The sequence below is a fragment of the Rattus rattus genome, chromosome 11 (assembly GCF_011064425.1).
Source record: "Rattus rattus isolate New Zealand chromosome 11, Rrattus_CSIRO_v1, whole genome shotgun sequence".
In the NCBI taxonomy this organism is placed as follows: Eukaryota; Metazoa; Chordata; class Mammalia; order Rodentia; family Muridae; genus Rattus; species Rattus rattus.
Genome location: NC_046164.1, coordinates 14,700,089 through 14,712,736, shown reverse-complemented (window position 1 = coordinate 14,712,736; position 12,648 = coordinate 14,700,089). Strand labels below are relative to the sequence as shown.

General features: G+C 41.4%; 1 protein-coding gene and 1 pseudogene across 3 annotated transcripts in view; one reads left to right on the top strand and one right to left on the bottom strand.

Moving 5' to 3' along the window:
* Nucleotides 1-6,644, top strand: part of LOC116912744 (zinc finger protein 431-like) — a 70,200-nt gene extending 63,556 nt beyond the window's left edge. The window contains exon 5 of one of the 2 annotated variants that reach the window (XM_032916892.1): nucleotides 6,540-6,644. Coding sequence is in view for 1 of the 2 variants with exons in the window: in XM_032916889.1 (XP_032772780.1) it covers nucleotides 6,540-6,594 (55 nt within the window). In the remaining variant the exon portion in view is untranslated. The remainder of the gene's footprint in view (nucleotides 1-6,539) is intronic. The other variant, XM_032916889.1, reaches the window with a different exon arrangement.
* Nucleotides 1-12,648, bottom strand: part of LOC116912749 — a 34,982-nt pseudogene that overhangs the window by 16,101 nt on the left and 6,233 nt on the right. The window contains exons 5-10 of the transcript XR_004389476.1: nucleotides 12,195-12,347; nucleotides 11,487-11,623; nucleotides 6,583-6,734; nucleotides 5,235-5,327; nucleotides 4,054-4,301; nucleotides 1,439-1,521 (exon numbers count right to left, since the gene is read on the bottom strand). The product of XR_004389476.1 is annotated as an ATP-binding cassette sub-family G member 3-like (transcript). The remainder of the gene's footprint in view (nucleotides 1-1,438; nucleotides 1,522-4,053; nucleotides 4,302-5,234; nucleotides 5,328-6,582; nucleotides 6,735-11,486; nucleotides 11,624-12,194; nucleotides 12,348-12,648) is intronic.

The following is a 12,648-nucleotide window of genomic DNA, read 5'->3' as shown; positions in this document are numbered from 1 at the left end:
TTGATGACCTGTAAGCAATCCCTGAAACCCATGTGGTGGAGGAATCAGCTCTTGTAAATTGTCCTCTGTCTTCCACATGCAAGCTATAGGCTACAGATGCCCACATACATTGTGGTGGATTGAATATTCTTGGCCCATGGAGTAGCACTATGAGGAGGTGTGGCCTTATTGGAAGAAGTGTGTCACTGTATGTATGGGCTTTGAGATCCTCTTCCTAGCTGCCTGAAAGTCTTCTGTTTGCCTTCAGAACAAAATGTAGGCCTCTCAGCTCCTCCAGCCTATGTCTGCCTAGATACTGTCATGCTTCCAGCCATGATGAGAATGGACTGGACCTTAGAACCTATAAGCCGGCCTGAATTAAATGTTGTCCTTTGTAAGAGTTGCTTTGGTCATAGTATCTCTTTAAAGCAATGGAAACACTAACTGAGACACACATACACTCTGTAAGTAAATAAATAATTTTGTAATGAAAAGAAAATATTCCAATTTAAAATGGGAAAATGGGTTCTACAAATAATTCATAAAACATCCAAAGGATTCTTATTTATTTCCTTCTTAGGTACCTTGTTCAAAACAAGAAAGAATATGTTTGGGTGAGAATATGAACATATTGAGCCCTTGTGTTCTGCTGGTAAGAATACAAAACTGTACAGTGGAGCTGGAGACAGGATAGCAGCATCTTAGATAACACTGTGGCCTTGTGGTATGTCAACTCTAGCCCTCTATCTTAAGGACCAAATTACAGGGCTCAAACATATGAATTGCACACTCAGCAGCATTGGTCATAGTAGGCAAAGGTGAGAGCGAACTGCACTTCCAGACTCAAATGAATAAGAAGCAAAAACACGTGCACACAATGGACAATCATTCTGCTTTACAGAACCCGAGAAGTCCCCACACCCACCACGATTTGATGAGCCCTGAAGACATTACACTATCAAGTCAGCCAAAACAAAGAAGAAACTAATCCAACCAACAACGAGCTACAAATACTTTATGACTTCAGTTTAGGGTTCTACATTAGTCAGATTCAAAGGCAGAGAATAGATTGGTGGTCGCCAGGTATTGGGAGTGATTCACATGGCGATGCGTTGTGTTCCCCAGAGCTATGGGACTCCACGTAGGAAGGTGAAAATTGCCCTATGTTTAGAATATGGCGATAGTCTCCATCAAATGAAGCAGCTTCACACACACACACACACACACACACACACACACACACACACACACACACACACACACAAACACATTAAAATGTGAGCTGAGTGGTGTATACTTTCATTCTACCCTCACGCAACCGTGTGAAAGAGTGAGCCCTTCTGTTCAGCTTTCCGTACATCACACTCCACCACGTTTACTTTGTTCTTGTCATGAGTTCCCGTTCCTAATGGACTGAAATATGCTCCAACGAAATGACAGCATTTTCTCATTTGCTTACCTTGCCTTGACTTCGGTACAAACATTTTGTAGGAGACGGAAAATGGCACCCACAAACACTGCCAGTATGACCGCAATAATTGCCTTCCAAAAGAAACGAATGTGGAGAAAGTGAAAATTACCATTAGGAATAGGCAGCATTTTCTACAGTATTCATTATTTTAAGATAGGTGGTTTTGGGGTTGGGGATTTAGCTCAGTGGTAGAGCGCTTGCCTAGGAAGCTCAAGGTCCTGGGTTCGATCCCCAGCCCCGAAAAAAGAAAAAGAAAAAAAAAAAAAAAGATAGGTGGTTTTCCAAACCATCTATCTCTACTGTGAGACAAACACTATATTTTGGGCAGAGGCCATGGAAGAATATAAAACACACATTTTAATATAGTGTTAGTATGTTAAATTGAAAATTGAGGGCCCTGCAATCTGAGGCCTTAACAGTACATATCCTGGAAAAGCTAAGATTTCTTTCCCCTGTACCCCAGGAGGAATGGCCAGTGAAGGATAAATAATAAAATTAAGTCCACTAACAACACAGTTTCTAACAGTGGATTTGTGTGCTGAGAGCGGGTGAGCTTGTCCTCACATCTGCATCCTCAGGGAAGTCAGAGACTGTGCAACAGAGAGCATTACAGCTGCCAGCCTGTATTCCCACAGGTAGCTCTGCAGCACCCAGTGCTTCTGCTGTCCATCATCTCTGTCAGTGCTGCTCCATCACGTCAGCAGAGGGAGCCTGTGCTCAACTCCTCCAAACCCTCAGCTGTCCCATCTATTCTGTGAAGACTGCTCACAGAAGGCTGCACAGCTTCTGGTCTGAGGGTCAAATGATTTTAAAGCAGGCTTCACTTAGCTAAGGAGAAAGGTGATATGAGGCTGTGACTTATTTAAGATATTCTATGATTCATCTGGGTACTTTTAAAAACAGGAAATTATAATCCAAGGGAAAATATTCTTTCATGAAACAGAATAACTTAAATTGAAAACCCAAATCCAGGGCTTGGAGATCTGGCCCAGCACTTAAGGACATTTGTTGCTCTTGCAGAGGACTGGGGTTCAGTTCCCAGCACCCGAAAGACCTCTCACAACCACCTGAAACTCAAGTTCCAGAAGATCTGATGCCTTTTTCCAACCTCCATTGGCGTGCAAATGACACAGTTATACATGTAGACAAAACGCCACCGTGCATAAAAAATGAGTAAATACAAATTTAAAAATTTATTCCTCAATTCCCACCATTGTGTACACACACTCCTACACACACACACACACACACACACACACACACACACACACACCTTTCCTCATTATACTGCCTGACAAAATAGTGAGGTAACACAATTGGAGTTGAGCAATGAGTAACACAATTTGATGAGTGTAATGTGTTCCCAAATCAAATCAAATCTTATTCTCCAAAGAAATGAGGAAAATGCTCCTTTTATGACATAAATATCCAAGTACAAAGTTCGAAGTGTTTGGAGTAACTGACAATATAACCCAAATGTGAAGAAGACTCACAGAGAAGGCAGTTACCTTTAAATATGAAAATGGTTGAACACTTGTTAGGAAGTAGGGGTGGTTTCATTACATTCAAGAACATACTATCTTTCAGTATTGCACAGAAATTGAATTCACAATAATAAACTAACAACCCCATAATGGCTAAACTGACTATAAAAGTTGTGCATGAATGGACATGTAAATCCACAGCAGAGTACTTAACCGGTAAGAGCTAAGACCTGCAATCAATAGATACACAGCAAAACCATCTCATCATCGTCAAATAAAAAATAAATGAGTAAGTTTTGGTCCAGTGAGCTCGAGGAATTACATTTTCATGTGACATTCATGTTAAAATAACAGAAAACTTAAGGCAGGATGACCACTGTTACAGAGACAGTTTAATGAAAAGGAGAGTGCCCTCCACCCAGTTCCCAGTTAGCTGACAGAGAGGAGCCTGGTTAAGTCTGGGTGCACTGTGTATGAACTGCTCTCTTTGAGTAACTACTGCTCTCAAACACCAGCCCCTAAAGAAGAGAACAGCCCTCCACAACAGGCCCATCGCCGAGTTTCCTCGCAACCTGATTTCAGCCACAGAACTTCCCTTCTTTCAGTCCATTTCTCCAGATATGTCCACCCCTTCCCCACTTACACTTTCTCCAAAGTTCATTCTTTCACCTGACATGCTACCAATTTTATCTGTTTGTGCAGTCACCATCCGTTTCCGCCCATGGAAGGTTGCACCTCGAAAAATCCTTTGTGCTCACTTTACTCACGCCTGTACTTGAACTTGAGGGTGTGCTGGTGAATTAAAGAATACAGCTGAGAGGAACTCCCAAGTGTGCCTCTCATTACTTTACGCAACTGTTGAGTTAAATTTCCTACTGGGATAAGCCATTATAGTTTCTCTAATTGATAAACAACCACCAAAAATGTTTCTGTAAGTATGAACTTAATCATGTTCTGCTTGCTGTCATGAACATTTCTACATGGCAAGTACAGAGGAACAACAGACACATGGACAGAAGGCAAGTGTGACCTGGAAGTGAGTGACTCAGACACAACTTGTCCCCACTTGAGTTTTTCAGAGTACATAGTAACTCATCTTAAAATAATTCACCAGATTACCTGAATCACAGTGACCCATGGGAAACCCTTGAAATTTTTGAATGATCGAAGGGTAATCCACCCGAACTGATGCCAGAAAGGGGTGACACATGTGGTCTCCATAGCTGATCTCCTGTTCTGCTTCTGTTTCCCCAAGAGTTGATCCAGTTTGGCTCTTGTGTCACTGTGTAAGGGGGACTGGGCATACATATTGGCCAATTTTTCTGTGACTCGATGTAGTCTCTCATAAAGCTCTTCATGTTCGTCAGCTTTGGGATAAAAATGGATAAAGACACAAAGCAGCTTACAATAATTTGACTGATTTTCTGAGACACCTTTCAGGAATAATGCAAAATTATATATTGGATTTTCTTTGATGTAGTCCCATGGAACCTACACTGGCTTCAAAAATTGCTCTGTAGACAAGGGTGACCACAAACTTTTCCTGGTCTTCCTGATTCTATATCTCAAGTGCTGTGGTTACTGGCGTGCACCGTCATACCATACCCAGTTATGCAGGGCTGGGAACCAAACTCCATGCTTAGTGCTTGCTAGGCGACCACCATCCTGGCTGACCTATGACCTCAGCCCACAGAAATATAAGAATGAAACAATTGCTATGGTAATTCCTTTACATATTAGAAGAGCATCCCTAACTGACCTGTCTACTGTGATGTTTCCATAGATACAGCAAACTGATGGCCTTTTTCCTTCTGAATTCTAATTCTTAACAAAGGCTTCTTTCCCATATGGTCTATGCTCCAGAATATGATGACCTGATTCTTGCTTTCTGCCACATTAAAATATATGAACTGTCAAAGTTTTTATTTTTGAAATGTTATAAACAAAACCAGGCATAGTGACTTAGCCCTGTAATTCTTGTACTTGGGAGGTGAGGCAGAAAGAGCACAGATGCAAGGCCGGCCTGGCCACCTAAGCAAACCTAATCTAAGGCAGTACAAAAATAATATGCAAAGCAATGAGTGCATTCACTTTCTAACAGATGTCATTACTACTGATGATGTCACAGAAATGTTCCTTCATAAATAATATCAAACGCACCCAGCACTGACCAACAGCAAAGTCTATCCGCTAATTTTAGGACACTTAATTAATATAAAAAGCTATATTCCAATGAACCCTTGTTGTGTTTAAATGAAATCAGTTAGGCAAAATTGTGTGACTCTAGGAGATTCACATACCTTCATGGCCATCTTCCTCTGTGTCACACAAACCTCCATTAATGACGTCCAGGAAGAAGTCTGCAGGGTTGTTGTGGGACTCGTATTGGTAACCTACAAAGAATGCAGTCAAAGAACACAGCCTGAGGACACTCTCTCAGAGAGTGGGGAAGTGGAGGGAGGACACAGTCTAACATCTTCCTCCTCTTCCTGTTCCCCTTCACGAATTTACCATTTTTTCTTATATCCACTCACAATATTTTGGCGATCTCTGTTTCCCAGCCCAATGTGTGTGATGTGTGTGTGTTGGTGTGTCAGTGTGTGTGTTGGTGTTTGTATATGTGTGTGCACGTGTGCTGTTACTATACAATAAATAGACATAGACTTGCTCTAGATAATAGAATAGAAGTAAACCAGACATGGACATGTGAATTCTTCTTGTGAAAAAAATTTGAACTCAACCTAAATTTTTATGGTATTCCATAGACTCACCAAGCTTGCACATTTCAAGTGACAATGCTTAATCACTAGCAAATAAAAAGTGCTGGAAAGCAAAGAGTTAAGCCTATCTTTGCAGTTAGAGAATGCTCCATAACAGTGTCCATATTTCTAAAAGATGAAGTTGACTACATGAACCTTTTTTAATCTCCCACAATACAATCTGATGCTTAAAAGAAAACAGGCAGACCAAAAATATAAAGTTGAATGTAAGTCTCTATAGTCCATAAGCAAGGCCTGAACCTGAGATTCAAACACACTCATAAGTCAAGTAACATCTCCCCAACAGCTTAGAGTCAGATCCTAGGGGAAAACTGAACATCACCACTGGTACTTGGGCTTTTGCCAATGATTCATCCAAATGATGGATAAGTGGTTCTGAGGCCACCATGTTAACTAAGAGGGTCACCACAACTAGGAAGCAAAACAAAGGGATCGGAGCTGGAGATATGGCTGAGCAGTTAAGAACACTGACTGTTCTTCCAGAGGTCCTGAGTTCAATCCCCAGCAACCATATGGTGGCTCACAACCATCTGAAATGGGATCTGATGCTCTCTTCTGGTGTGTCTGAAGACAGTGACACTGTACTCATATACATGAAATAAATCTTTAAAAAAGAAAAAGAACAAGGGGTTCAGTAAAAATACTAGAACATAAGCATGCATGTAGGACAAGAGAAAGAAGAAAACCTGAATATCAAGCCAGTACTGTTTAACAAAAACCCTGTCACTAAATGAACCAATGGTATTTAAAGTGGAGAAACTCACACACAGTAAGTCTGAACAAGAGTCAAACAGAACACATGATATCCTCTGTTCTCCTTTGCAGATCCAGTGAATGGAGGATCTCTCACAGCAACAAGCGACCATACCTGCAGATGTGAAGTACTCCAGAGCATCCCGTGCAGGTCCATGAAACATGAGTTTTCCTGAAGCCACTAAGGTGAGGCTATCAAAGAATCTGAAGATGGAGTACTGAGGCTGATTGATGGAGAAGATGACTGTCCTTCCCTTCTTTGACATCCTGAGTTCAGAGAGGAAACATGCTAAGTCTCTGGACACCAGACCCTTGAATTCTGGACAGAATATTTCATTCCTGAAGTTATACTCTTTGTTCCCACTTCAGACTGAAATTTCTTTTAAACACCTTATCTCACTTCTGCTATACACCTGAGAAACCAAGCTCAATGCTTCTATTTAAAAAGTCTACAACTTGCTTCCAGTTTGTATCTGTAGCCCTAAGTGAACCATGTGCTATATAGCTCTCCACCCCCCAATCCCACCCAGAAATAGCTTGACTGCAAGGAGGGCTGACACACTGAGGCTCACAGGTGAGACAACCACTACTTCCCCCAAACCTGACCTAACTGGGACCACCCAGGGCCCAATGGATGCAGGAACTGTCATGCAGTCAGGGACATGATCCTTCAGGTTTCCATCTGTGCCCAGGATCAGACCCTGTGCTACAGCCCTATACAGCCCAATCCCACCCAGAGAAAACTTGACCCCCAGAAGTGTTGACACACCCAAATGCACAGTCTCACAAAGACAGCTTGACCTATAGGAGTTCAGACACTCCCAGGATCACAGGCTCATAGGAGGGATAGGCTCCAATCAAACACAGCAAGGCCAGCTAACACCAGAGATAACCAAATGGTAAGAGGCAATCACAAGAACACAAGCAACAGAAACCAAAGCTGCTTGGCATCATCAGAACCAACTTCTCCCACTACAGCAAGGCCTGGATATCCCAAACCTGAAAAGCAAGATTCAGATCTAAAATCCCATCTCATGATGATGATAGAAAACGTTAAGAAGGACATAAATAATTCTCTTAAATAAATACAGGAAAACACAACCAAATAGGTGAAGGAATTGGACAAAATCACCCAGGATCTTAAAAATAGAAACAATAAAGAAATCACAAAGGGAAACAACCCTGGAGATGGAAAACCTAGAAAAGAGAATCAACAGAATACAAGAGATAGAAGAGAGAATCTTAGGTGTAGAAGGTAACATAAAAACATTGACACAACATTCAAAGAAAATGCAAAGTGCAAAAAGCTCCTAACCCAAAGAAATCCAGGACACAATGAAAAGACTAAATCTAAGAATAATATGTATAGAAGAGATAAAAGACTCCCAACCCTAAGGGCCAGTAAACGACTTCAAAAAAATTATTAAAGAAAACTTCCCTAACCTAAAGAAATAGATGCCCATAATCATTAAAAAAAAAAAAAAAGCCTACAGAATTCTAAATAGATTGGACCCGAATCAAACCACCAAATGTACAGAACAAAGACAGAATATTAAAAGTAGTAAGGGATAAAGGTCAAATAACTTATAAAGGCAGACCTATCAGAATTGTACCAGACATCTCAACAGAGATTCTAAAAGCCATAAGATCTTGAAAAGATGTCACACAGATCCTAAGAAAAAAACAATGCCAGCCCAGGCTGCTATACCCAGCAAAACTCTCAATTGCCATAGATGGAGAAACCAAGATGTTCCATGACAAACCAAATTTACACAATATCTTTCCACCAATCCAGCCCTACAAAGGATAATGGAAAACTCCAGCACAAGGAGGGAAACAACACCCAAGAAAAAGGAAGAAATTAATCTTCCCACAACAAACCAAAAAGAAGAGAACCACACATAATTCCACCTCTAACAACAAAAATAACAGGAAACAACAATCACTGGTTCTTAATATCTCTTAAAATCAATGGACTCAATTCTCCAATAAAAAAATGACTAACCGACTGGATATGTAAACAGGACCCAGCATTTTGCTGCATAGCAGAAATACACCTCAGTGACAAAGACAGACACTACCTCAGAGGAAAAGCCTGGAAAAAGTTTGCAAGCAAATGGTCCCAGGAAACAAGCTGGAATAGCCATTCTAATAGTGAATAAAATGGACTTTCAACCAAAAGTTATCAAAAAAGACAAGGAAGGACAGTTCACACTCACCAAGGTGAACTCTCAATTCTGAACATCTATGCTCCAAATGCAAAGGTACCCACAATTGAAAAAAAGTTACTCCAAATATACACTGAACCTCAAACCATAATATTGAGAGACTTTACCACCCTCTCTCATCAATGGACAGATCATGGAAACAGAAAATAAACAGAGACACAGTTAAACTAACAGAAGTTATGAACCAAGTGGATTTAAGAGATAGAGCATTTAACAGATAGAACATTTCACCCTAAAACAGAAGAATATACCTTCTTCTCAGCACCTCATGATACCTTCTCCAAAGTTGACCATATACTTGGACACAAAACAAGCCTCGTATCAATGGGAGGGGGAGGCCCTTGATCCTGTGGAGGCTCTATGCTCGAGCATAGGTGAATGTTAAGACAGTGACGGGGGAGTGGGTGGGTGGGTGAGGGAGCACCCTCATAGAATCAGGGGGAGGGGTATGGGATAAGGGGTTTTGGAGGGGAAACCGGGAAGAGGGACACTATTTAAATAATAAATAATAAAATAACCAATTAAAAATGAAAAAGAAAAAAAACAAAATATAATTTAAAAGAAGTCTAGAACTTGTTAACATGTGGAGCATCAGTTGTCCACCGTACACCAGAGTTTTATCAACAATGTAGATCCCTAGGCAGTGTAGACCTCAGAGTGAACTGATCACTAACAGGCATGTTGGCTGATCTTGAGGTTCACACAAGATTGAGAACCAATGACAGAGCAGTTATTAAGAGTATGATTGTATCGCACAATTCCTTTTGACAGTTTCTGCCTCTTCAGTAATTGGTTTTGTTTTGATAATGTGATTCCCATTACTAACCACTTGATATCACTGTTAAATGCTTCAGCGATGACCTCATTTCAATTTTAATAATATTGACATAAGGAAGTCGTAATATAATCTCCCCTTTTCTGAAGATGATCATTAAAAGGTCAATCAACAGGTGAAAGGGTCAAGTTAGTAAGGGGTGAAGCCAAGACTGTGGGTTTAATTGCATGACTACCATTTTAGAGAGTCAGCTGGAAACCAGTAGCCAAAAACAGTGTTTCAAACTGCCACCAAAGCTGGGTGGTGGTGACACAGAGTTTCAATCCCATCACCCAGGAGGTACAGGCAGGCAGACCTCTGTGAGCTTGAGGCCAGCTTGGTCTATAGAACCAATTCCAGGACAGCCATGGCTGTTAAACCAACAAACCCTGTCTTGAAAAACAAACACACAAATGAAAAACTGCCATTAAAATATTTTTATAAAAGCTGGGTTTGGTGGCATGTCTGTATAATGTAACACTTTAAAGAATCAGGAGATCTAAGATGACCTAGATTGCATAAGACTGTGTTTTAAAAAGACAAAAACAAAACAAGATGGAAGGAAGGAAGGAAGGAAGGAAGGAAGGAAGGAAGGAAGACTAGTAGGGAAGAAGGGAGGGTTGGAGGGAGGGAAAGAAAAGACGAGAGGGAGAGAGCTGGGCATTTTAGTGTCCACCTTGAATTCCAGCAGGAAAACTGGATGGTAGAGACAAGACAAAGAGTAGACTGATGCCATAAGTGACTTTATCCCTGATAGACTATTAATCACAGAAGAAAAAAAACCTGTAATTCCATAGAATCCAGCAACTAAAAGCATGATTAGATGATCAAGATTCTTATAAGAAAGAGAGATGGCTCAATGGATAAAGGTGCTCACTGACGAGAATAAAGACCCTGGATCAGTTTCTGGAAGCCACTTGGTAAAAGCACAAAACCAACCTCTTCAGTTGTCCTTTCTACATTCATGTTGCATAAAGACATACATACATACATACATATGTACATACATACATACGCATGCACACACACACAAATTAAATAACTAAATAAATATAAAAAAATTCTACCAGTAGGATGCAGTTCTAGGAGTGTTGGAAACCAGGAAGGACACAGACTGTCAGGGCCTGAGTCTGCTCCCAGAACACTGGGATAAACCACACTTAGGATGGCCCCAGACAATGAACTAAGACTACAAACGGCATGAGAAATGCACAGAGGGAAATGTTCCATACTGGAAAATGAGCAAGAACCTGATCTTAGAGAGTATCCTGAAGCAGACAGGAGAGGGGACACACAGGCAGGGGAACACCCAAGGAGTCCACAGACCAGGAAGTGGTGAGGCCCCGCTTGTTGGACCCCTCACAGGGACAGCACAATGGGGAGTGCTCTCGGTTCATGGAGTTACACGATGGGGTGTTAGGATGATGGAGGATGATGACAGAACAGGGGAGGAAGGAAAGACAGAGAGTAGTAAGGGGCAACAGGGAGTAGCCTGGTCAGCAGAGTGGATGGTCCTTATATGGATCGTGGAGGTATTCAGTCAATTTGAAGCTCTTCATGATTTTTACCATGGACAAAACCTAACTCTTAGACTTTTTCCTACAAATTCTTCAGCCACAGACCTCTTTCCTGAGAGCAGGAAATGTCATTTCTTTTACTTCTTTCTTCTCTGGGTTCAGAAACCAGACCTTAGAATCCTGTTTTCTCCGCAGCTGTCACTCTGTTCAGATCTCTCCATGACCCCGGCTCACTTGTCACACGCTTGAGGGTTTAGGGACACGCTATTTAAAGCAGTGCTCCAGCTTCTCCACAGCCACCCGCCATATGCTCTAGGCTGTGTTCTTGATGCCTCTTTCTGTTCTTTGAAGTTTCCCTCTAATAAACAAGAGTTCTGTTGCCTACTTCTGAATCTCCTGCACTGAAAACGCCCACAAGCAACCAGGCATTTTAAAACCTTAATGCCCCTTTAGCATGTACCTTCTCAGGACTGCGATGGTATCAGTTGTAGTTCTCAAGTCTAAGCCAGTGGTGGGATCATCCAAGAACAAAATGGGATGCTCAGTGACCAGCTCCACTGCTATACTGGTCCTTTTCCTGAGTTCCTTGGATCTAGGCTAAGGCACCAATGACATCATTATCATCAAGATCATAGTCTCTTCTCATTTGGTAAACTAACTTGTTCCAACAATGAAAGATTATGTTATATTATTATCCAAAGAGCCAAAATATGGGCACCTGGGAGAAAAAGGAGGCTTCTCTCTGAACAGGAGAGTAGAATGAGGCTCAGGTCAGACTTGATATGAAAGCATGTTAATGACTGTTCATTATCAAGTCGCGTATTCTAGGGGATGGATGAACACACTTACAGACCAGCACAGTGAAAACACTCTCTAAAGAAATGAGGAAGAAGGGAAAGGAGAAAACTAAATGGCCATGTGAAGAACACTTTCCCCTGCTGGATCACGCTCCATTCCCAGGGTTAATCATTGTTTAATGGCTTTACAGCTTAATTCCACCTTAACATCATATAGCTAATCACTGATTCATTAACACAGAATGTAGCCACATTTTGACCACACAAACTGCAGAAAATAGGAGGGTCACGCCATCTTCTCTCTCTGTCTCTGCCTGTCTCTGCCTCTGTCTCTCTCTCTCTGAATCTTTCAAGATTTTTCCTCACGTTACCTTGATATTTTGTTCTTTATCCAGATGAAGAAGTTCAAGCACCTCATTGATCCTCCTTCTTTTTTCATCTCTTGTTATAGTCATTGGAAGACGGAGAGCTGCTGAGAACTCTAAATTGTCTCTCACGGTCACTGTGTTCATCACCACATCATTCTTAAGGGCAAATGGAATTCTAATTAGATATAGTTACCACTAAGACTCTAACAAATGTAACCTAGACCACACAAACACCACACCCAGTGTAATGCTGCACTTAAACTTCCAATTTCACTAATCCCAAGCTCAGAGCCTGGACCAAATATTTTCTTCCCCTCCCATTTGCCTCCCAAGAAGAGGACAGGAATTTTGGTGACTCCTGCCTGCAGTTATTTGCAGAAGACATCTTCTAGGGGTGTAGAAAGCTGGAGGAAGAACACAGGTAAACAACAGTGGCCCTCTAGACTAAGTCACAGCT